Source organism: Heptranchias perlo, chromosome 2, assembly GCF_035084215.1.
Source record: "Heptranchias perlo isolate sHepPer1 chromosome 2, sHepPer1.hap1, whole genome shotgun sequence".
Lineage (NCBI taxonomy): Eukaryota > Metazoa > Chordata > Chondrichthyes > Hexanchiformes > Hexanchidae > Heptranchias > Heptranchias perlo.
The window spans coordinates 33,648,501-33,674,437 of NC_090326.1; the positions used below are offsets into that span (position 1 = coordinate 33,648,501).

The following is a 25,937-nucleotide window of genomic DNA, read 5'->3' on the forward strand; positions in this document are numbered from 1 at the left end:
ACCTACCTAGGTGGGTTGTGCTTGTTGACCCAGGAGACTGACCCTGTTGATCTATTTGGCGGGGCGGGGCAGGGAACGGGGGGAAGGGGAGGTGCGCGTGAGTCGATGCTTCTGGTATAATGTGTGGGGGGGGGGGGAGGAGGAGGAGGAGGAGGTTGATCCTCGGCTTAAGAGGCTCACTTTGTTAAATTATGGCTGTCCAGAGATAGTTGGGTAATATGTTCTCTGGTCAGGAAGTTAGAGCAATAATGATGGTGGCATTGCGTATGAATCCTACATCAGACCATGCAGTGATAGGTATATGTTTTGTGCTCTGTCAGTGTAAGTAGTTGGTAGGCATGTGGTTTGGTTCATGGAGGTCTGAGGCGGGAATGTATTTGCATTACCTGGCCTGATGTTAGAGGGCCTTTAGATTGCTGAAGCCTAAAGCTGAAAAGTAGGTGATTTGCTGCCTTATGGAGTATGTGTTACGAGGTTGCTCCTAAGTTATTGAAGTATGTAGCCACCTGGATCCGTCATACTGCTGCATTTGAAAAGTTCTGAAGGGAAGGGGTTGAATCCTGCGTTCCTTGTTTTTTTTATCTTTCTCTGAAAGTAATTCATTGTATTATAATGCAAGTACGAACTTGTGCTTTGTAAAGTAGTGAGTGTATTTGCAGGCACCGAAGTTTTAATTTCAAGCTGATTGGAATGTTAATACAGTACCTAATGAGCTAAACACTTCCTCTCTGCATGTTCTGTGGATTGCATTACTTGCATAGTAGGATGTTCATCCTTCCTATAAGAAGGCAATCAGGGTGCCGCTCGCACTACCACAATTATCCTATCTCAATTACTGTTACCATTGAACAGCAGCATACCTTTTGGGGAAAGGGAGGGAAATGAGAGTGCGAGATGTTTGAAAGGGAGAAAAAAAATGGTCAAAAGTGATCTATCTCCACACAACAGAACACAAAACACTCTCTCTTATTTGCCAATTATCTCCCCACCCCTTTGCTGCCAAAAGTGTTGTCTCCTTACTGGGTGCAAGTCCGTAGCCGCCCCAGTTACTGATCTTGTCATGTGAGCCTTGCCAGCAGACGTTGGCAGCCTCTTCAACTGTGGGACATCACAGCTGAGCCCATTATCCCTGATGCCCACACACACACATGCTCTTTCAACAGGGGTTGCTGAATTGTGACCCAGAGTGGAAACCTGATGACTGATCGCCCCATCTTCCCAACCCGAGTGTGCTGAGGTCCAATTGTGATGGTCTAACTGGCAGCCTGGATGAAATTGGATAACTCAGCACTGAGTGAGGAACCTGGCACCCTGTATGAATCAGTACATTGTAGATAAATCTGCTGAACTATTGAGGGTACCTAATCGAGCCTTTAATCTCGTTAGACTTCAATTCGCAGTTTAAAAATTCTCTTCATTATTTCAGTCCAGCTTAATAATGTAATCAATTTGGCCTAGGTCGGGGGGGTGTGGTGAAGAGGCACTATTTTACTTGTTTTTACTCTGAAATCCAATGTGCAGAGCAAGAGTTTTGAGGCCAGTTGGTAGAAATGCCTAAAATAAGCTGTTGATAAAAATTTGGCTCAGAGCCCAACAGATAACCTGTGAGTTGCAAATCGATTCAGGCATCCATCGTTGCAAACCCTGGGGATCACATTCAGTTTGGGTCAATGACTACCCTCGGAGTCGAAAGTATAAATTAGGTAAAAGTGCCCTCGATTTATTCTTCAGGCGCTGCAATATTTCTTCTGTACATTGTGTGAATTCAGCTGTTATGTTACTGTGTTGGGAAAATCACCATACAAGGCATGGGTCAAATTCAGTTGATCCATGGGATATAATCTAGCACTCTGCCAAAAAGCTGAGGTGCAGTTGTATTTTTTTTAATCAAACTTTTTTCACCATCAATCCTGCATGCTGATATCCTGATCTCAGCATTGCACTGAGCCATTTTGAGGAGAGGGTAGGCGATTTCCCATAGCAACTAAAATCAGATGGAGAGTTGCTTAGCTGTGATTGTGTCATTGGTGAAATCCTGGGAACAGCTCCACTGCCTGCACACCCTGACATGGATGGTGTGCAACACGAGAGAGGGGAACAAGGGATGAGCGAGGAATTGGAAGTACCATAAAGGGAGTGTTGATGTCAAAAAGAAAAAGGAACTAAAAAGTTTTCTTCCTTACTTTCCTCAATTGTCATCACAGTGTTTGCAACTAAGAAGGCTGTTCTCAGCTTTCTTGACACTTTTCTCTTCCTAACCAGCTGATGTGAAGTGAGCAACTTGGCTGCAATCAAAAGCACCCTCTTTGGAGCATTATTGAGTATTAATGGGCATCCAATCACACGCCAGTTTCCACTGGTACACTAATGTGCTACAGCACCAGACGGAGAGATTTTTATATAATTAAATATTTGGATACAGTGAAGTGTACGTGGTCTTGGGTCTTTTGTCGTTGGCTTGCGAGATTATTCAATGGATTGTTTTAATTCTGTTCTTTGTAATTGCTTATGCATTATTCAGTGGGTAACATGCATATTTTGCATTTCTTTGTCAGTGCAAAAATTTGAACTGTTAAATGAGGTGTTTTTACAATGTTCTGTAACTGGAGCAGTTTTCACGAGTGGAAAAATCTTAAGTTATTGAAATAGTTTGTCAGTGCTACTGACTAATCGTTACCAACAGTAATGTAAAAACTATTGTGAATACCATTAACCGATTTGCAAAACCAAACTAATACCAAACAAGGGGGGATCAGGGGCAAATTAGAAATAGATACCCTCTTTATTTCCTTTTTTGAGGGCACCATTCCCTTTGAGTATTTCCACTTTCTCCTCATTCCTTGTCCCCTCTTGTGTGTTCGGTACCTTTTACTGGTATCTAACTCCTACCTCCTGTAGATATCAGTAAAAGGAATAGGATATTTTAGTTCATATAAAATAATTTGTACTACAGCCCCTGTTGTATTTTGAATCCTTCTGTCAATATTTTAAACTGAAGGCTTCAGAAGAATATGCTCTAATTAATGAATCCCTCTAGTTGTGAGCTCCTGAAGTGATTTACCACTTTTGGTTTTCCGTTTCCTGGAGTCTGGGCTCTAGCTTCAGCCATCATGCAGTCCACCAGCATGCAGTATGATGAGTTTTGGCAGCTTTTGGTCAGGCTGCCAAGAGGGACCTTTTGTCTGTGTTGCCCCACAGCAAATGTGCATCCTATTATCAGTGACATTCTACATCTACGCATCTGTTCAGCTTTTACTCTTGAATTTGACAAGATAATGGTCTTGTGGGGATGAGTTTTCTGTTGTCTTATCCCTCCCTAACCAAATGGGGGCAGGTTGTCCTGCATTTCAGTAAAACGGGCACATCATCTTCCCTATGTAATATTACTGATTACCCTGGCTCTTAGTGTTACTGTGCATGTGAAAATAGTTCCTTGTTCTTGTGCAGTGTACTGTGTGCTGCTTGTGTGTGGCGACTGGTCTAAGTCGGCAGAAAAAGCCTGCATTATGTCTATTGGCACTTAGAGAGGCATTCAGTTTTTCCCTTGGGGAAGTGTACATCACCCACTTTTTTTTTCCCCCCCTGTTTCAAATCGATGGGAACTCTTACTTTATTTTATTTTTGTTCTGCTTAACAGCACTGTGCCCGAGGTCAGGAGTTAAATCCGTTCCCAGTGGCTGCGCAGTACAAAACTACCCTTCATTCAGCACAAATTGGCAATGTTACTCACCCCATGGGATGGTTGATGTGGGAAATGGAAAAATCCACATTGGTGCAGTAGGAAGTGGTCTTTGAGGCTGGGTATAGGGCACATTGCAGTTGAAGTGTGCTGCACCTGATGTAGGTGTGTTTGATAATTCCCAACTGCCAGAAGTGTTCCATTCCTTATCGTGAATGCCCTTCACCTTGACGTGCACAGAAATTCACTTAAGTACTTAGGGCTCACACTAACTGGGGGTGTGTGGGGAGAGGGGGTGTGGGGATTGGGTGGACATCACCCAGATCCAAGTTGAGCAACCTTGCCAGAGACCTGGATCCAGGCCACTTATCTGCTCTCTTTTGGGAGAGATTTTTTTGGGGGTGTAGAGGAAGAGGTGTAAAGTCTGTTATTTTTCTTTCTATTCTCTAGTCTCCCTGGAATCCACAACAACAGTAACTGAGAAGCAGATGGGCTGTCTGCTCCTCTGGTCTCTGCAACACTGTCCTGGGGATAACCCACTCCCCCTACTGATTGTTTGTTTGTTTTTTTCCCCTATTTTCTCTCTCTCTGTTCCAAAGTGTTGTCCCACTCACAAATATATTTGAAAAAAAACAAATGAGAAAACAAAGCATTTCTGCACATAGTACATCATAAGGAGTTGTACACAATGGTGCTTTATTTTAAGAGCTGAAGAGGATGCCACAGTCACCAGTTGACTGATACAATGCTGCTTTTTAGTAGTTGTAGCCAGAAGCTCTTAGATTTTTATTCTCCCAATATGTTTCTCTGACTACCATCTAACTATATGGGTTTGTATTTTGATCCCACTGAAATAATTAATATTCATGTATGGTACATCCTGCCTCTTGTTGACATGAGCTACACAGATCTCTTGTGATTAAACCTCATTAATGGACATATTATTGTCCGTATCGTGAAACAGCGGCCTACAAGTGCCCCTCTCCAAACTTCACTTTCAAATGGTGCCACCCTGTGATTGCCGGCAAAAGGGGGACTGTGCATAGAGCAGCAATGACAAATTGGGCACTGAACAAAAATGCAGCATAATCGTATCATGACATCAACTAGTGGAGTTCTCTCTGGTGTCAACCAACATCACTAAAACAAATGATCACATTGCTGTTTGTGGGTCCTTGCTGTGTGCAAATTGGTCACCACACTTCCTACAGTAAAACAGTAACTACGTTTTAAAAAGTACTTTATTGGCTGTAAAGCATTTTGAGACATCCTGAGGTTGTGAAAGGTCATTTGCAAGTCTGTCTTTCTTTCTTGCTTTAGTGGCCTTATGATGTACAAAACCTCTGTGGGAAACAGGTTTATACCTCTCTATCATTGGTGGGAATGCCTAGACTAGAATTAAATAGATTACAGCACAGAAACAAGCCAATTGACCCAACTGGTCTATGCCAATGTTTATGCTCCATGTGAGCCTCCTCCCTCCCTACTTCATCTAACCCTATCGCCATGTCCTATTCCTTTCTCCCTCGTGCTTATCTAGCTTCCCCTTAATTGCATCTGTACTATTCGCCTCAACTATTCCTTGCAGTAGCGTGTCTACATTCTCACCACTCTTTGGGTAAAGAAGTTTCTCCTGAATTCCCTATTGGATTGTCCAGTACCATAACCTCTAGGTTATTCTAAGTTTGTTTCCTCTGGTTGGGAAATTGGTAACAAGGCACATAGGTTGAGGGTGATCAGTAGAAAGAATGAAGGGGGAATTTAGAAGAATTTTTCTCATGTAGAGAGTTATTACAACATTGAATGCTTTACCATAAATGGGACCTGGGACAGAGGCTGTAACCATCATAAAGGGAGTTGGATGAGTATTTGAAGAGGAAGAATATAAAGAGATATGGGGAAAGGGCAGGATTAGAGTTGATAGCCCCAATTGAAGTGCTGGCACCAACGTAGGCACACTGGGTTGAATGGCCTCCAGTGCTGTAATTTCTATGATTCTATACAAGATGTCACTATAGTGTCTTTGAGACTTTGGATAATGTAGCCTTTCTAAATCCTAGATGCTGCACCATCAGTTGCCATTTTGTAGTAGTTTTGGTGTTTGTGGGACAGACTGTCCTCAATAGAACTATATGAAAAAAGAAAGACTTGCATTATAGAGAGCCTTTCACGACCTTTACGCCCAATAAAGTACTTTTGAAGTGTGGTCACTATAGTAATGTAGCTTGTGGATGAAACTTGTTTGCACAGATTCTCAACGTGTGTGTTTGCTGCTTTCCGCCCACATTTTAGTTGTCTCTTTTTGTGCAATGTGCACTGCTACAGAGAGTTATTGGCAGAATTCTGTGTCTGATATTGTGTGTTGGTGGGGGAAGAAGAGGGAGTGGGTCATCTAGACTGTAAACGTATTAGTAGTACATTAAGGCTGGACACACTGTGGCTATCTCCTGTATTGAGCCTTTTCTCCAGCTGATGCATTTATATTGACTAACTGCGTTAGGAAGAAACTGTCCATCTTTAATTTGTGGAGCAGTTTCCATAGAAGCCAGAACAGCGTAGAAACTCCATGTGCACAACGTTTGCCATGTGTGTTTGTTCTCGAGTTATGGTTTGGGCTTAGGGTTACCAACCCCCCCCCCCCCCCCGGATTGTCTTGGAGTCTCCAGGAATTAAAGATTAATCTCCTGGACGTGGCTACGAGCATCTCTGGGAGAAATATCATAGGGGGGTTTTTTAAAAAAAAAGTTTTTTCATTTTCTTTGAACAATTTTAGTTTATTATAAAATATTGGAGATAGGGGAAAAGCAGCTGTTTGGGTTGGGCAGTTGGAGGAGGGAGGTTATGCGATGAGAACTCCAGGAATATGACCAACTTGAGTTGGCAACAATATTTTGGACCATTTCTGGCTGCTGAGGAAGTGCGCACAGGCCACTTTGCTCTCCTCTGTAGGTGGAGTGAGTCACTTTGCCTGCCAGTGACTGGAAACCATTGGCTGCACCTGGCAGAACTGATCTGTTCATATTGCTATTGGGCCAGCACTGGCAGCTGTGAAAACCACCTCTTTTTGCTGATGTGCTGGATCCTCTGGAGGCCATTTGGCCCATTGTACCTGTGCCGGCTCTTTGAAAGAGCTATCCAATTAGTCCCACTCCCCTGCTCTTTCCCCATAGCACTGCAAATTTTTCATTTTCAAGTATCTATCCAATTCCATTTTAAAAGTTACCATTGAATCTGCTTCCACCACCCTTTTAGGCAGTGCATTCCAGATCACAACAATTTGCTGTGTAACAAAATTTCTCCTCATCTCCTCTCTGGTTCTTTTGCCCATTTATCTTAAATCTGCATCCTCCGGTTACAAACTCTCCTGCCTCTGGAAACCGTTTCTCCTTATTTACTCTATCAAAACCCTTCATAATTTTGAACACCTCCATTAAATCTCCCCTTTACCTTCTCTGCTCTAAGGAGAACAATCCCAGCTTCTCCAGTCTCTCCACATAATTGAAGTCCCTCATCCCTGGTATCATTCTAATAAATCTCCTCTGCACCCTCTCCAAGGCCTTGACAACCCTTTAGAGAGGTTGTCACTTTAGAGAATTGAACACATTGCTCCAGCTGAAGCCTAACCATTGATTTATAAAGGTTTAGCATAACTTCCTTATGTCGGCGTTGCTGTTGGGGCTGCTTTCTGCGATAGAGTAAATGTGATACAAGACCAATTATGTTTTTAAGTGGCTCAAAAATAGGCTCTGCCTCACCTGTCTGGAGATCATAGAAATTACAGCACACAAGGAGGCCATTTGGTTCATTGGACCTATGACCAGTTGGGCAGCCCTGTAGCCTCTGTATTTTGAAGTGTTTGCTGTTACAGCTGTGCTGTGGTGCTCTGAAAGCACATTGAACATTAACTTACTTCGATTATTAGTCACGGAACTCCTGTTACAATTTCTAAAGATCCATTATCTGACCTTTTGATCTGTGGCACAAGAGATTTTTTTCTCAAAACCTCCACTCTAAAGGGTGTGCTCTTTAATAGATTCTGTAACCATGGTTGTAAATTGTTGTTGGACAGCAAATTACATGTAGATCTTTGGCTGAATATTCATTAAATGATGCTGATAAAAATTCAGTGGGCCGTGTACTGTAGTGTTGAAAATATAACCAAGTCGGGCAGTATTTTAGCTCTGAATGTGTTTATACTGGGCATGTTCCTCTCAGGAAGTGTTGGCAAACAGAATGAGGTATGGAGGAACAAACCTACTTTTTAAAAAAAAAAGAGTATTAAGTGTGGAGTGTTTTTCTGTTTAACTATGTGAATTAAACAAACACCATCTGTTGCACGCAAGGAACATATTTTTCAAAATCCCTCATACAAATGATTAAATATACCGTCTAGAATTTCCTTGTAATCTGCTGTAAATGATTTCTCTGTAAACCTGCAGTAGTGCCACAAGGTAGTGTAGTACTTTTGTGTAGATCTCATTCAGCACTGCACTGAGACAGAAATGCATTCCCAGAATAGCAAGACATTTTGGAACTCTCCGCAGAATGGTCATATTCAGAGCTTTCTTTTTTCAGCTACTAATCACAGTCCTCTGCATTAACACGCTATGTGTGTTTGAGCACCGATATTGCGGTGGGTTTTAAATGTAAATTAGGACGTGGTGGACTTACTGCAGTTAGGCTTTGTTCGAAGCTGCCATTTTAAAATCTGGATTTCAAAATGGTGGATCTGTGGAAAGCCCACATTTTGATGGATTTGTTGCCATAATCCTCTTGCAGCAATGTTTTGAAGATTCTGGTTGAAAATATTAATGCTTTTCATCAACAAAAAATTATTACATTTCTGTTTATTACAAAAAAAATTAACAAGTTTGTATTTAACATTTTTGGTGTAGTTTGTCATCAAATAAGATGCTTGTTTATACACTTGGGTAGAGGATTTCCACAAAGCTTGCAATGATATTTCCGGGTGATGAGCACCTTATCAGGTCGATCAGTAGTAGACAATCTGTAGTAATCTTTGTAGAGTAACAAACAATCTGTAGTTGTGTCTCTTTTTGTCTTTGTAGAAGTAGCAGTCTCTATTAGTTCACTTAGAGGTTCTTTCAGAACAAAAAGAACCTACCTAGCAGATGCAGAAAGGTGCCTTTACAGGTACAGTGTATTAAGGACAGGGAGTAAAATGCTGAGTTAGCTTATGAGGCTGCAAAGTCTGTTTCTGAAGAGGGAAATTGATCATTTCTGCTCTTGCCCACTTCTTTGTAGGCATCTTGAACAGGCCTGGGTCCGGGTGTAACTGTCCTGTGCATCCACATTGTGTGGCTTGCGATGAAGCAATTAATGGTCTCTAACACTGTTGCTTAGGTTATTGTCCAGTGACTCACTTTTGGGGTTCTACAGAATGTGAATTACTTGGACGTTCTTTTATTCTACATAGAACACCAAAGGTACCGTAGTAGCTTTGTTGTAATGGAGAATTAAATATTTGGTGATATCATTTGGAGCAGTTCTAACTGGAAAAATATCTACAGGGGCATCCTCGGTATGTCTTGCACTAAGCCCCACTGGCTCATCACGCTCATCCTTGGACCTAGTCTGGCTTCTTATCCACCAACAGATTGAGTTTAACATCCTCAGCTACAGAATGCTCCATGGCCAACATCCCCCTCTACAGCTGTAACTTTCTCCAGTGCACCATATGCTTTGGTTCTCTGACTCTGGTCTCCTGTGCAATTCCCTCCTCACTGTCATCCACTCCATCTTTTGGTGACAGAGCTTTCAGCTGTCTCGCCACTACCCTCTGGCACTGCCCCCTTAAGCCCCTCATCTGTCCATCTCCCTCCTCAGCTTTAAAAAGATGCCTTAAAACCCATCTATCAAGCTCTCAGTCGCCTCCCAGCCTTCCCACAAAGTCACAGCGTCCGTTCATTTTCTCACTTGTAAAGTACCTTGGGATATGTTTCTACATTAAAGATTCTATGTAAAAGCAAGTTGTTGTCTGTTTTAATAATTCAGAAAGATACAAGGGTTTCCCTTTTGGTTTTGTAGTAAGGTTGTATGGTGTTTATAGTACTCATTCTGCCTGGGAACCAGTTCATGAATTAAATCTGTGCAGTTTCTGAATAAAATGTATATTTAAAATATGTGTTCAAGTGGCCTGACGTTGGCAAGAAAGCAGCTGCATGTGTTGCAGGAGATTCAGTACATTATTCCATGTTTACATATAGAGCAGCTGTATTTACATATAGAGCAGTTGCAGAAATGCATTTTAGTTCCATGACCAGGTTTTATTTAGAAGCCCGAATTTCCAATATCCCAATTTTATATATGAAATATCGTTACAGGTGTTTTGTATCTTCCTTTTATAATTGTCCGACCGGTAGTGTCATGACTGAACCTAACAATATATGTGCAATTAAGTTATAGTAGGTTGTTTAAATTGCATGAAAATTGTGTTGACGCTTGCTTGATTTATTTTCTGCTCATAGACCAAGTTTTTTGTATCTGCAAAACAGCAGTGACAAGCTCCTGTCAATTTAAGAGTTAGACAGTATCAAGTGATCTTACAATAAGCATGGTTATTATTGGAGTGCTGAGGAAATCTGCTTCATGACTCTCTGATACAATGAGCTTGATTTTCCTGGGAAATTGCAGGTGCGGGGGGGGTGCAGGCTCTGATTATCGGGGAAATCCCGTTCGGGTTCGGAAGTCGGCTCCAAACCGCCGACGCACCAGTGTGTGCGCGTGCGGGCATCCCGAGTCCGGAAGTCCCGCTGGCAATTAAAGCTGGTGGGATGATAGTTAAAGAGCCAAATGTACCTCATTGAGGTACTTAAGGCACTTTACTTGTGACATAGTAGGTAGTTAGAAAGATTTTTAACTTACCTGGGCGGCTCTCCCATGGCTTCTGATTCACGCAAAAGAGGCGTGAAGGGCCGGATCAGGCAAAAAGAAACAAAATAAATTAAAGAACAAACCATTGCACAAAGAAAAAACACAAAATCATCCTACCTTTCCACCCTGCTCCGATGTCCGATGTCTCTCCTTCCCCCCTCCCCCACCCCGTGTCTCTCTTCCTCCTCCCCCCACCCCGTGTCTCTCTTCCTCCTCCCCCCACCCCGTGTCTCTCTTCCTCCTCCCCCCACCCCGTGTCTCTCTTCCTCCTCCCCCCACCCCGTGTCTCTCTTCCTCCTCCCCCCACCCCGTGTCTCTCTTCCTCCTCCCCCCACCCCGTGTCTCTCTTCCTCCTCCCCCCACCCCGTGTCTCTCTTCCTCCTCCCCCCACCCCGTGTCTCTCTTCCTCCTCCCCCCACCCCGTGTCTCCCCTTCCCCCCCTCCCCCACCCCGTGTCTCTCCTTCCCCCCCCTCCCCCACCCCGTGTCTCTCTTCCTCCTCCCCCCACCCCGTGTCTCTCTTCCTCCTCCCCCCACCCCGTGTCTCTCTTCCTCCTCCCCCCCACCCCGTGTCTCCCTTCCTCCTCCCCCCCCACCCCGTGTCTCCCTTCCTCCTCCCCCCCCACCCCGTGTCTCTCTTCCTCCTCCCCCCCCACCCCGTGTCTCCCTTCCTCCTCCTCCTCCCCCCACCCCGTGTCTCCCTTCCTCCTCCTCCTCCTCCCCCCCACCCCGTGTCTCCCTTCCTCCTCCTCCTCCTCCCCCCACCCCGTGTCTCCCTTCCTCCTCCTCCTCCTCCCCCCACCCCGTGTCTCCCTTCCTCCTCCTCCTCCTCCCCCCACCCCGTGTCTCCCTTCCTCCTCCTCCTCCTCCTCCTCCTCCTCCTCCTCCTCCTCCTCCTCCCCCCACCCCGTGTCTCCCTTCCTCCTCCTCCCCCCACCCCGTGTCTCCCTCCCTCCTCCTCCTCCTCCTCCTCCTCCTCCTCCTCCCCCCACCCCGTGTCTCCCTTCCTCCTCCTCCCCCCACCCCGTGTCTCCCTCCCTCCTCCTCCTCCTCCTCCTCCTCCTCCCCCCACCCCGTGTCTCCCTTCCTCCTCCCCACCCCCCCACCCCCCCACCCCCCCCCCCCCCCCCGCTGCCAACCCGAACACCATTTCAAAATTGTCCCCAGTGTCTCTAGCCTGCATCCTTACATTCTTTGAGTGGGTCCAGGACGTCGGATTCACACCTGCAATTTGCCGTAAGAAAGAACTTGCATTTATATAAGGCCTTTAATGGCTTCAGGAAAACCCAAAGTGCATCACATCCAATGAATTGCTTTTGAAGTGCTTTTATCGTTATGTAGGCAAACACAGCAGCTAATTTGCACAAACAGCAAATGAGATGAATGATCAGTCATCCATTTTTGGTAATGTTGGTTGGGGGACTGAATGTTGGCTAGGACAAAGGGGGAGAGCTCCTTGCTCTTCAAATAGCGCCATTGGAACTCATGCATCCACCTGAGCAGGTAAACAGGGGGCACCTCAGTTTAATAGCTCATTCAAAGGATAGCAGCTCGCACAATGCTGCACTCCCTCAGTACTAGACTGAAGTGTCAGTCTAGATTATGTTCTCAACTCCTGGAGCTGGGTGTGAACGCAGCACTTTTTGACTCTGGGGCGAGTGACTGAACAAAGCCTCTTGTTGCAGCATATTTCTGATCTTGGCTGGGTAGTTCCAAATGGTAAGTAAGGGTTGGGGAAAATTCAGAGAAGATTGCCGTGGATTGATCTCTAGCACATCCTAGCAGCTGATTTCAGGGATGCATTAACTGAACCCTGAAGTAGGGGTTAAGTGGCCACCCTCTTGGTTGGGGAATGATGCAGGACAACCTAAAGGTGAGGTGGGAGAGTGGTGACAGAAAAAAGGGACTGCACATCTCTCTTCCCTACCCCCCCCCAACTCCTGTCAGCATTAAATGCTTTTTAATACTGGCGTCTGTTAAACAGAGCTTTGAAAATCATATCCAAGATGCAAATAGTTGCTATATGTTATTTGGAAGCAAGGTGACACATCAGCTTTTACTGAACAGGCTACTAACACACTAGCAAGGGTTTTTATGATGTACTTATGCGTGATTAATGGTTGATTTGGTGGTACACACTATGATTAAAAATGTACAAGGTCACCTTAGATCCCTAGGAAAACTCCAGCTGAAACATGCCTATTTTTAAGCAGTGTAGATCTTAGCAAGAATTTTAGTGGGGTGGAAATAGAGTCATAGAGTTATACAGCACGGAGAGAGGCCCTTCGGCCCATCGTGTCCGCGCCGGCCATCAGCCCTGTCTACTCTAATCCCATATTCCAGCATTTGGTCCGTAGCCTTGTATGCTATGGCATTTCAAGTGCTCATCCAAATGCTTCTTGAATGTTGTGAGGGTTCCTGCCTCCACAACCCTTTCAGGCAGTGAGTTCCAGACTCCAACCACCCTCTGGGTGAAAAAGTTCTTAAATCCCCTCTAAACCTCCCGCCTTTTACCTTCAATCTATGTCCCCTTGTTATAGAACCCTCAACGAAGGGAAAAAGCTCCTTAGTATCCATCCTATCTGTGCCCCTCATAATTTTGTACACCTCAATCATGTCCCCCCTCAGCCTCCTCTGCTCCAAGGAAAACAAACCCAATCTTCCCAGTCTCTCTTCATAGCTGAAGCGCTCCAGCCCTGGTAACATCCTGGTGAATCTCCTCTGCACCCTCTCCAAAGCGATCACATCTTTCCTGTAGTGTGGCGACCAGAACTGCACACAGTACTCCAGCTGTGGCCTAACCAGTGTTTTATACAGCTCCATCATAACCTCCTTGCTCTTATATTCTATGCCTCGGCTAATAAAGGCAAGTATCCCATATGCCTTCTTTACCACCTTATCTACCTGTTCCGCCGCCTTCAGGGATCTGTGAACTTGCACACCAAGATCCCTCTGACCCTCTGTCTTGCCTAGGGTCCTCCCATTCATTGTGTATTCCCTTGCCTTGTTAGTCCCTCCAAAGTGCATCACCTCGCACTTTTCCGGGTTAAATTCCATTTGCCACTGTTCCGCCCATCTGACCAACCCATCTATATCGTCCTGCAGACTGAGGCTATCCTCCTCGCTATTTACCACCCTACCAATCTTTGTATCATCAGCGAACTTACTGATCATACCTTTTACATTCATATCCAAGTCGTTAATGTAGACCACAAACAGCAAGGGACCCAGCACCGATCCCTGTGGTACCCCACTGGCCACAGGCTTCCAGTCACAAAAACAACCTTCGACCATCACCCTCTGCCTTCTGCCACTAATGTAAGGAATCTTACAACACCAGGTTATAGTCCAACAAATTTATTTTAAAATCACAAGCTTTCGGAGATTATCTCCTTCGTCAGATGAATGAATGAAAGGTTCTCAAATCGCATATCTTATACGATGTTGGGACAGCATCACACCAATCAAAAGGTGTCGTTGTTATTCAAACAGGCCAGTCACGGAGAACAGCACGTCCCAGTACACTCGATATACATTGTGTCTTTTACACAGGCAGGCAGAAAGAAACTCAAAATGGCAGAGAGAGAGAGAGAATTTTAAAAAACATATAAATTTTTTCCCCCTTTTTGCTGGTGGGGTTACGTGTAGCGTGACATGAACCCAAGATCCCGGTTGAGGCCGTCCTCATGGGTGCGGAACTTGGCTATCAACTTCTGCTCGACGATTTTGCGTTGTCGTGTGTCTCGAAGGCCGCCTTGGAGAACGCTTACCCGAAGATCGGTGGCTGAATGTCCTTGACTGCTAAAGTGTTCCCCGACTGGGAGGGAACCCTCCTGTTTGGCGATTGTTGCGCGGTGTCCGTTCATCCGTTGTCGCAGCGTCTGCATGGTCTCGCCAATGTACCATGCTCCGGGGCATCCTTTCCTGCAACGTATGAGGTAAACAACGTTGGCCGAGTCACAGGAGTATGAACCATGTACCTGGTGGGTGGTGTCCTCTCGTGTGATGGTGGTATCCGTGTCGATGATCTGGCAAGTCTTGCAGAGGTTGCCGTGGCAGGGTTGTGTGGTGTCGTGGACGCTGTTCTCCTGAAAACTGGGTAACTTGCTGCGAACGATGGTCTGTTTGAGGTTGGGTGGCTGTTTAAAGGCGAGCAGTGGAGGCGTGGGGATGGCCTTAGCGAGGTGTTCGTCGTCATCGATGACATGTTGAAGGCTGCGGAGAACATGGTGTAGTTTCTCCGCTCCAGGGAAGTACTGGAAGACGAAGGGTACTCTGTTGGTTGCGTCCCGTGTTTGTCTTCTGAGGAGGTCTATGCGATTCTTCGCTGTGGCCCGTCGGAACTGTCGATCGACAAGTCGAGCGTCATATCCCGTTCTTACGAGGGCGTCTTTCAGCGTCTGTAGGTGTCCATCGTGTTCCTCCTCGTCTGAGCAGATCCTGTGTATTCGTAGGGCCTGTCCATAGGGGATGGCCTCTTTGACGTGGTTGGGGTGGAAGCTGGAAAAGTGGAGCATCGTGAGGTTGTCCGTGGGCTTGCGGTAGAGTGAGGTGCTGAGGTGCCCGTCTTTGATGGAGATTTGTGTGTCCAAGAAAGAAACCGATTCTGAGGAGTAGTCCATGGTGAGTTTGATGGTGGGATGGAACTTGTTGATGTTATCGTGTAGTCTCTTCAGTGATTCTTCGCCGTGGGTCCATCTTCTGCCACTAAGCCAGTTTTGTATCCAAAGTGCCAAGGCACCCTGGATTCCATGGGCTCGTACCTTCTTGACCAGTCTCCTGTGGGGGACTTTATCGAAGGCCTTACTGAAATCCATGTATACCACATCCACTGCGTTACCCTCATCCACACGCCTAGTCACCCCCTCAAAAAATTCAATCAAATTAGTCAGACATGATCTTCCCTTGACAAAGCCATGTTGACTATCCCTGATTAATCCTTGCTTCTCCAAGTGGAGACTAATTTTGTCCTTCAGAATTTTTTCCAATAATTTTCCTACCACTGATGTTAGGCTCATTGGCCTGTAGTTCCCCGGTTTTTCCCTACTCCCCTTCTTGAATAATGGTACTACATTAGCAGTTCTCCAGTCCTCTGGCACATCCCCTGTGGCCAGAGAGGTTCTGAATATATGTGTCAGAGCCCCCGCAATCTCCTCCTTTGCCTCACACAGTAGCCTGGGATACATTTCGTCCGGGCCTGGGGATTTATCCATTTTTAGGCCTGCTAAAACTGCCAATACCTCCTCCCGCTCGATGTTAATATGTTCGAGTATATCACAGTCCCCCTGCCGTATTTCTATGTCTACATCGTCCTTCTCCATAGTGAAAACAGATGCAAAAAATTCATTTAGAACCCCTCCTACATCTGCCGGCTCCACACACAGATTGCCATTTTTGTCCCTAATGGGCTCTATTTTTTCCCTAGTCATCCTCTTACCCTTAATATACTTATAAAACATCTTAGGATTTTCCTTTATTTTGCTCGCCAGTGTTATTTCATGGCCCCTCCTTGATCTCCTAATTTCTTTTTTAAGTATCCCCTAATCCATTCTCGTATATCCCCTGACATCCAAGGTTCCCTGGAGTTCTTGGAACCACCCTTGACCTTTACGGGAACATGTTGCCATTGTATGGTCTCAATCTCCCTTCTGAAAGACTCCCATTGCTCCGATGCGGATTTTCCTACAAGCAGCTGATCCCAGTCCATTTTGGCCAGATCCTGCCTTATCCTATTAAAATCGGCCTTCCCCCAATTTAGAACCTTTATTTCCGGCCCCTCCCTGTCCTTTTCCATGACCACCTTAAATCTCACCGAATTATGGTCACTCTCACCAAAGTGCTCACCTACTAGCACTTCTTCCACTTGGCCGGCCACATTCCCTAGAATTAGGTCCAGTACCGCCCCCTCTCTTGTAGGACTTTCTACATGCTGGCTCAAAAAGCTCTCCTGGATGCACGTTAAGAATTTTGTACCCTCTAAGCCTTTTACACTCTGAGTATCCCAGTTAATATTGGGGAAGTTGAAATCCCCCACTATTATTACCCTATTATTTGCACAATTTTCTGAGATTTGCCTACATATCTGTTCCTCTATCTCCCCCTGACTGTTTGGGGGCCTATCGTACACTCCCATCAAAGTGCTTGCCCCCTTTTTGTTTTTAAGCTCCACCCATATGGCCTCATTCGAGGAACCTGCTAATATATCATCCCTCCTTATGGCAGTAATTGATTCTTTAATTAATATTGCGACCCCCCCTCCTCTTATACCTCCCCCTCTGTCTCGCCTGAAGATTCTGTACCCCGGAATATTGAGCTGCCAGTCTTGCCCCTCCCTCAACCATGTCTCTGTGACAGCAACAATATCATACTCCCATGTGTTTATCAACACCTTCAGTTCATCCACCTTATTCGCAAGACTCCTTGCATTAAAATAGATGCCATCCAGCCTTGCCCTCACATATTTGCCCTGTCTTCCAAGCTGACTTGTTTTTTTCTCTATATTTGGCTGCACATTACCCCCTATGAATGAATGGTACGTAGATCAAAATAGATTTTAATTGGGAATGACACTTTGAATTTTTACTGTTTATTTTCCCCGTCCCATTTTCTTCCTTTCCTGTTCTCCTGGAGCTGCTGGTCCCCTTAATGGGGTGTATGTATGGTTCCTCGTGTGGTGGTCATGGTACCTCACTGTAGTGGCTGTTATTAATTTGCGAGTCTTGATCTTGTCTATTGATCCATGGGGACTCTCGCAGCCAATCCTGATCCTGTCTTCATCTGGCACCCCATGTGCACATGTTTTCCATCAGGCATTGTCTCTTAGCGCTCAGGACCCTGACCAAATTTTCCTCGACTTATTTGGCGGCTGTGCTTCAACTGTCTAGTTCCTAAGCTCTGGAATTCCCTCCATAAACCTCTCCATTCCCCACCGTTCATATCTTAGCGGCATTTGTGCACCTCCTAGCAGCCAGATCAAAGCTGTAAAGATGGAAGCACTGAAGTAGGTTGTCTACCTGACTACCCCGAGGTTGGGGAACACAGTGTGGCCCAGGAAGATGCAAGGAAAATGGGTGGGCTGAATAGATGGATGGAAAATCATTAAAATTTTTGGTGACCCCTCCACTCCAAAAGGTATTGACTCTTCTCTGACCACAGCAGCCCTCCTGGTACCTTGCCCAAATGGTAACTTTTCCTTGTATCAACAGGCAATTCTGGTGTGGGACATATCGAAATCAAACCCGATTCTGTTCCTTACATGGTGCTCCCAAACAGACTTTGCAGTGGGGATCACTTAATAATGATCAGTTGTTGTGACATTGGCTAACTTTCCTCCTTCCCCAACCCCCCTCCATCCTTATCTATTCCATGGTATTTGGATTAATTGCAGCAATCCTGTTGTCCCGGCTAAGCACTTAAGTCAGCATAGACTGGATCGGGCCTAGACCACAGCAGGTAATGTTCTTCACCCACCTGGTCATTGGAGGAGCTTCCAGTTTGCAGCTTTTTTAGGAACAGAAAAGTTTTTATAATAAAGGGAGTGGCATAAATGAGTCAGTTCTGAAAGCAGAGAATATCAGATCATGTGGGTTGGGAGGTGGCTTCCTTGATCAGTGAGTGTGTATTTCTCAATGGGATTGATCCCGGTATGACTTGAGACTGGAACCAACTGATCTTGAAGACGACAATTCCAGTTCAGATCTATCATTTTAAACATTACTGAATTTGGTTAGGTCAGCTGACACACTGATTCAAGGGCTTTCTGTTATTGAAAACTTTCATTTTCATTTTCGTGCTCCAGATTTCTAAACCCTTGACAGCTCTGGAGTGTCGTCACTACCTTTCTTCTACCAGTGACCCCGCTCTCTCGTGTGCACTTTCTCTTTTTCAGGAAGCACTTTTTCACACACAGGGTTGTGGAAATCTGGAATTCTGCCCCCAAAAGGCTGTGGATTCTGGGTCAATTGAAATTTTAAAGACTTGAGATCGGTAGGTTTTTGTTAGCTAATGCTGTCAAGGAATATGGAGCAAAGGTAGGTAAATGGAGTCGAGCTACGCATCAGCCATGACCTAATTGAATGGCGGAACAGGCTTGAGGGGCTGAATGACTTACTCCTGTTCATTTTCTCTCTTTTCTTTCTTTCTCTCATTATCTTTCTCTCTTTGTCTCTATCTCTCTCTACCTCCCTTTCTCTTGCTCTTTCCCTTTCTCTTGCTCTTGCTCTTCCCCCCCCCCCCCCCCTTGTTCTCTTTTCCCCTCGTTTGTATTTTTGGATGTCTGATCACTTGTGGGATTAGCTTTCAGAAACTCAAACTTTGTTACAATGGAGATGTTGGTAGATTATCCTTGAGGAAGGAAGAGGGTAATGTTGAGTGAAGCCCATTTAGTGCCCTTGTTTGTCTGCCTAGTTTTCTCCTCTACAGCAGTTGGTATTTGTTTTAACTGGTAATCAGGAAACCTGTTATTACAAGAACAAACACTTTAGCATGTTAAGTCTTCCTGCTTCATACATAAAGTGTTGCAAATGTTTGTGGAGATTTTGATCTTAATATTTACAAATAAATATGTTTTAAGAATAAGCTTTCCTTTTAGTAATTGTTATTGCTGAGCAGCTCCTTTTAATTTAGAAACTGATGTGTTGTCTGATCAAAGGGACCAGGCAGACAAGTTTCATTATAAGGTGTTTGGTCTTCCATGGAGAGACAAAACAGTTAGTAGTTGCAAAATATACTGTCACCTCTAGGGCAGCTGGCACCAAACTAGTTTCTTTGGTCAAAAATCAATACTAGACCTACTAATTGAATAACTTGTACTTTAGGCAATTAGGAAGGTAGGATCTCCTAATGTGTAAGTGGGTGCATATCATGGTGTGGCACTGAGCCATGCAGACCAGGGAGGTCCTAGATTTGAACTCTGCTCCATGATGAGCTGAGGCAGAATGCTGCTATTCATCTAAGCATCCCTGGGCTGGGCAGAGGAATAATCAGCACTCTGGCTTGGCATGGGAAGAGTACTTCGCATTATTCCTCCCTGTTCCCATCCATCTGCTTCTTATCCTAGTAAAGAAGGTGGGTATAATTTATTCTGTTGTGCTGTGGAGAAGGAACTAGTTTTGTTTGATGCCACCTTCTGACAACTTGGCTGAGATCAGGAGTGTTCCATGTGTGGAATGGTGGGTGCAAATAAGGAACTGGTCTATAACGCCTAAGTACACCATTGTCCTGTAAAACATCCCTCTCCCACCAGAACCTCGTCCTCATTTTTGTAAATTTACCTCCCTATCACCTTGGGATCCACCGCCTCTCGTTATTATTTTCTGACTCTGAAGGTGCCAAAACTCCAGCAATGCCATACTGGCTGCCAGAAGGCGCATGTGAGGGGAGTGCAGGTTGGCTCGGATGAATGTTTTTGCTCTAGAGAGGTTTTTTGGCCCTCTTTGGTTCCCTGCCAGTTTGGTTGTCATTGCCAACTCGGGAATATGGGAAGACATGGAGACAAACTGTGTGCTGCCATTCCATGGTACAACATGTCCATGCATAAAAAAGAAGAGGTTGGCGCAGCTTGACTGCACTTCAGTGTCTTTAAACCTGATCTGTGCAGTGCACAAAAGAATCTGGGCAACTGCTGCATTTGCATCTATTCATTTATTTTCTGTTAATTGGACGAACCCATTTCTCACCTACTAGTAAGTAGAAACTGAGGCGATCATGTATGATTATATTTCTGTCTAAGCTAATACATTCAGAAGAAGTATTTGGTTAAATTTTTGGATTGCTGGAATACTTGAGTGAAAATACGTTTAATGAAACGAGTCTGAAATTGTAAATCGCTGGAAAAGGGATACGAAGTCTTAAAAAGCAATGCTGAAACCCAGTTACAATAGCAGAGCAAAGAGGGAGAGAAACTACGACCTTAATTTGTGGGAGTGCAGCTAACAAATTTCCCTGGTAAACTGAAGCTGTTCAGTGATCATGTGACTCCTTTCAGGCTGAGCCACAGCAGATGTTTGCTTGACATGTAAAGGATGCAATTCTCAAAGGCTTGCCTGGCAAGTCCGTGTACTAATTGGCAATAAATATGCCTTTTGTTTAAACTATAGTTTAAATCTGATGCATGTTTCCTTAAATTCCTAAAGTGGTTACAGCTACTTCAGTTGAATTGTAGCCCGTCTCAGACCGGAAGAGCTCGCTTGGGTTTTTTTTAAAATCCAAGCCTCTGGTTGCATTCGCACTTTGGATTCCTTAAACCAGTGAGTTGCTGAGCTCACCTGGGTCATGTGGTGCAGCATTCAACAGCGGTGAGGAATCAGGCTGATGGAAGTGGAAATCAGCAGGGGGTTCATCTTGAATTCTGCTTTAGTAGCTCACTAAGCAGGCCGGGGAATGCCGTCGGCAAAGGCTGTGACGATGTCTACCATCCACCACCTGTCCTCTACCACAGTCCAAGGTGCACGATGCAGGAGAAAATGTAGATTGTTTTAAAAAGGATGTCGAGAAGGCTGTGTTCTGTTAAACCGTCACTGTTGATGTATTTTACGATCTTAAAAAGACTTTAGCTTGTATAGGTCTGCTAAAGCAGGGCTCACAGTGGACGTGACTCCTGTAGTAATTCGGCAAATAATGGCTTGAATGCTTTGTGCAGCATTCTCTCTGTAGATATTGTGTAGCTGATGACTGCCGCTGGCGTATGTGCATTTAACTCATTCTTAGCTTTCAGCTGAGCCAGATCACTGTCTCCATTGACGTTCATCTTAAAGGCGATGTTATGCACTGCTGTATTTTCATGTGCGTGGCATTGTGTTGTATTGACTTTGTCTTCCAGATTTTATCTTGTGTGCTGCTGTTCACATTTATCGCAGCAACTGACGGCAGGAAAGCGTATGATTCTTAATGGTGAGCAGTGCCTGGGCATCTGTTAATGAAATATTTCAAACACTGATCTTTCTTTCGCGCTAACGTTCTTTGTTAACCCTTGAGAGCAATTTTGGTGACCAGTCAGTGTTGTTGAGCAGTATGTACGCAACAGCAATAACAGATCTTCTCCCTCTCTTCCTCACATCCCAGTGGCACCTGCATCGCACAAAACAAAATGCCATCAACTAACTTGTTTGTCAGTAAGTCCTGCAGTGGAAGGATGACCCGTCCAAAGAAGAAAAATGTGGCCGCATAGCATTATACAAGATGCTGAAAGGCAACATTCCTCCTCCTGAAAGTGAAGGTTCATCGCTCGGATGGGGTTCCACAATCAGTGGTAGCCTTTCAGTATCTTGCCCAAGTGGCTAATCTTTGTGTTTTGATCCTGAGCAGTGAACGTTGGGGGTATTTGACTTTTTTTGTGGTTCCCTGCATCTGTATCATCTGCAGCAGGAGATGGCAGAAACTTGGACTTATTTTATTTCCCTCCTTAACCTGGGATGCTTCGATCTGTTGTGGTGCCCCAGTTGCCGTCCTGGCCAAAGTTGAGATTACAGCCATGCTGAAACACTTGCAACTTATTCTGCGACATGTGGCACAATTGTTATATGCGCCTTGGGACGTTTCACTACGTTAAAGGCGCTATATAAATGCACGTTGTTGTTTGGGGTGGCGGAGGGAACTTCTGTAAATATCCAGTGGACTTCTGCAAATTCACCTCTCAAACTGGTGCGTGAACATTCTCTGTTCCAGTGTCTGGGGGTTATACGAAGGGTAAAGCAATTTAAAAGGTGCCACTGGCGTATGTGCGCATAACTCGTTCTTATTTCATTGTTTGGCTGATTCCACTCGCTGTCTTCACTGGTATTCAAATTATTGAGATGCATTCAATGTGTGCTGCAGTATTTTTATGTATGTGGTACAGTATTATTGTTTTTTCCAAATTTAACCTTGTTTACTGACCACACTTCGTTCTCTTTCTCTCTTTCTTCCCCCCCCCCCCCCCATCCCACCAACTCCTTCCCCACCCCTCTTTGGGTGACAGCATCACCCAATTGCTCATTTTTCTTGGGTGATTCTGGACAGTGAGGGGTGGCAGGCTACTTGACCATGGAACACACCACAATTGAGCCGGATGGCATCCACTCAATGTTCACACTTGCACTTTTCTAGCAAGAGTCACTGGGTGATGAGTAGATGCGAGACCCTGGCTGATTTAATACAGAAATAAAAAAAAATCCCGACCAGCTCGGGCACTGAGGCCCATTGTAGTGGCCCTGCTGAGATCAGCTGTTTCACCACATATAGAATCTGGAACCTTCCTGGTCTGAGTGGCTCAGTGTTAAACCAGATGGTCTATTTACTCACTGAACCACGAAGGTAGGGAGCTATTAATCAACAACAACTTTCATTTATATAGTGCCTTTAACGCAGTGAAACATTCCAAGGTGCTTCACAGGAGCATTTTCAGACAAAATTTGACACCCAGCTGCATAAGGAGATATTAGTACAGCTTGTTCAAAGAAGTAGGTTTTAAGGAGCGTCTTAAAGGAGGAGAGGTAGAGAGGCAGAGGGGTTTAGGGAGGGAATTCCAGCACTTAGGGCCTAGGCATTTGAAAGCACGGCCGCCAATGGTGGAAAGATGAAAAACGGGGATGCGCAAGAGGCCAGAATTGGAGGAGCATAGAGATCTCAGAGGTTTGTAGGGCTGGAGGAGATTAGAGATGGGGAGGGCCTAGGCCATGGAGAGATTTGAAAACGAGGATGAGAATTTTAAAATCGAGATGTTGCTGGACCGGGAGCCAGTGCAGGTCTGTGAGCACAGGTAGTGGGTGAACGGGACACAATGCAAGTTAGGATATGGGCAGCAGAGTTTTGGATGAGTTCAAGTTTACGGAGGGTGCAAGGTGGAGGCTGACCAGATAAGCATTGGAATAGTTGAGACTAGAGGCAAGAGAGACACGGAAGAGGGTTTCAGCAGCATATGTGCTGAGGCAGGGGCGGAGACGGGCGATGTTACGATATAATCAAAGGGGTTATATAAAGATGGATATTCTGGGGCAGAGAAGGCTTAGGAGATTTAAGAGGTTTTTTAATCCTGTAAAGGGTTTTCATAGGGTGGCTATGGAAAGACAATTTCCTCTGGTTGGTGATTGTGATGAGGAGGTCATCAGTTTGAAATAGTCACCCAAGGGAGTCATGAGAGAAATTATGGGAATTTTTTTTACAGTTAGAGCATAGAATGCTTTGTCATGGGGAGTAGTTGAGGCAGAGACTATTGCATTATTTTAATAGAAATAATCGGATAAATAAACCACAGGAAGATGCAAGACTGTGGGGTGAGTCAACCAGTGGGACTAGTTTTGGATTGCTTCAGCAAAGAGTGACGCAAACAAGTTGGATCAAATGGTTGCCTTCTGTGCTGCACATTTCTCTAGTTCTCTGGACTGGATATCAAGATAGATACTGATACGGAAAGCCATTTGGGCTTATCCATCCAAAAAGATTCCCTACAGCACTCCAGGGAAGTAGGACTCTTGCCATTGCTATGTAAATTGCAACAGAAAAATTACAGTGAAAGGCTCATATGCTGTGTGTTGATTTGATTCACTATATTACATAGTTTACATCAGAATGGAAATTCTCTTCAAGTGTCCATTTAAATTATATTACTCATCAGGTAGTGCACTTCAAGTTACTCAGGTTTAACTGTAGACTTGATGCTTTTTATAGATTTGACTCTGCCTTTACAGCATTGTTTAATGTAAATCCTGAGCACATACTTCCTGAGCTTGTTCGTCTTTATGGTATTGCAGCCAAAACCAGTTTACAATCAAAATGATTCTTTCTCTTCACTCCCTCCTCCTCCAACCCCCCCCCCCCCCCCCCCAAAATCAGGCAACTTTTATCGAGTGATTTTGTATAGTAAATATAGGAAGACCCAATGATGGCTTAACCCAATTTGTTTGTGTCAGAGGAAGCAGCTCTGTACTAGTGGCGCAGTCTCTCGAGTGCTGTAGAAACCTCCCTGTTGATATCCTGGGGCTGATTGCACAGCAAGCCTAATAACTTAAAACAGCTCCCATAAGCAATTGCGTTGGTATCCATACCCTTTTCCAATGGTTAGGGATGGTCTGTACAGGCCAGTGAGGGCAAAACCATTTTCCAGACCGAGCTGCCAGCAACTAGTAAACATGGCCAATTCTGTTTTATATTGTCTTTGGGGGCTCAAATGGCAGTGTGTGTGTGTGTGTGTGTGTGTGTGTGTGTGTGTGTGCCTCAACAGCACCATAGTTTACAGTCCTGTTACCAACATCAGGGCTGTTGGTAAACACACTCTAAACTAACGACGTAACTGTTGGCTGGCTGGAAACTTGGGAAAATGAGTTGGCATATCCAACATTTTTTCCTTTGTCATTAGCTTTAACACTTAGTTACAAAATACTCAGGAACTGACAAATGAAGGTACAAAATCAAGACGACTATTACTGATTTAAAAAAATCTACCATTCTGGGAGGCCATATGACTGGTGCCCCATCTTATGATTGATGCACTGCAAGATACATAATGGGATCTATGTAAAAGAATTCTATTGTTAGACACCGTGTTGGTTGTATAAATGGAACTCTGTTATGTGTTACACGTTGGAGTGGCTGCAGAAAAGTCAATAGCCTGCTCCATATCTCATGTTTTGCCCTCTAATCTGACTGTACAGTGATACCATTTTAGCTTAGTTGGTGCCTCTGAATTAGAAGGTTGTGGGTTCAAACCCTACTCCAGGACTCGAACACATCATCTAGTCCAACATTGCAATGCAATACTGAGGGAGTGCTGCATTGTTCGAGATGCCTCTTTATTGTTCCAGCAAAGAGCTGGCACAGATATGATGGGTCTAATGGCCTCCTGTGCTATAAATTTCAAAGGTTCTATTGCGAAAAGGATTAAAGCCATAGATAGAATCTTTGATTTAGATCCATTTCACAGCCTACGCTGGATCCCTTTATCCTTGAATGAGTCATTTGACTTCTTGCTGTTTGCCTGCTGCTTGGTGAAAGCATCCCAGTCGTTTGGTGTCAGATGGATCTCCCTGCAAGTTCAAGCTGACTGCAGATACTATGGGGAATAACGCAGTCTGAGAAAAATCTGTTCACCTTCTGTCTCTGGCACGATTAATCTTTATAAACTTGGTTGCCTATCTTGAATATTGTGGCAAATTTCTTCAGCCCTACTGTGCAATTCAAGCCTCAGCGAGCCTGGATACGGGGGATAAAGTCTATAGCCTAGATTTTCCAGTTGACATTACTTTAATGCTGGCTGTAGCCCATTTAGAATAATGGGTCACCATCAGTGGGCTAAAATAATAATGCTAACCCATTCAAAATAAATGGGTTACTGCCAGCACTAAAGTAACACAGATCAGAAAATCTAGGCTTGTGTGTTTGAGGGGGGATGC

At 44.7% G+C, this 25,937-nt stretch overlaps 1 protein-coding gene across 2 annotated transcripts in view; it reads left to right on the plus strand.

Annotated features, from left to right (window-relative positions):
• jarid2b (jumonji and AT-rich interaction domain containing 2b) overlaps positions 1-25,937 on the plus strand; it is a 339,245-nt gene that overhangs the window by 159,602 nt on the left and 153,706 nt on the right. The window contains exon 1 of one of the 2 annotated variants that reach the window (XM_068001689.1): positions 20,883-21,016. The exons of the other annotated variant lie outside the window; for it this stretch is intronic. Coding sequence (XP_067857790.1) covers positions 20,953-21,016 — 64 coding nt within the window. The 5' untranslated portion in view covers positions 20,883-20,952. Of the gene's footprint in view, positions 1-20,882; positions 21,017-25,937 lie in introns of those variants that run through there. 2 annotated transcript variants of the gene reach the window in all.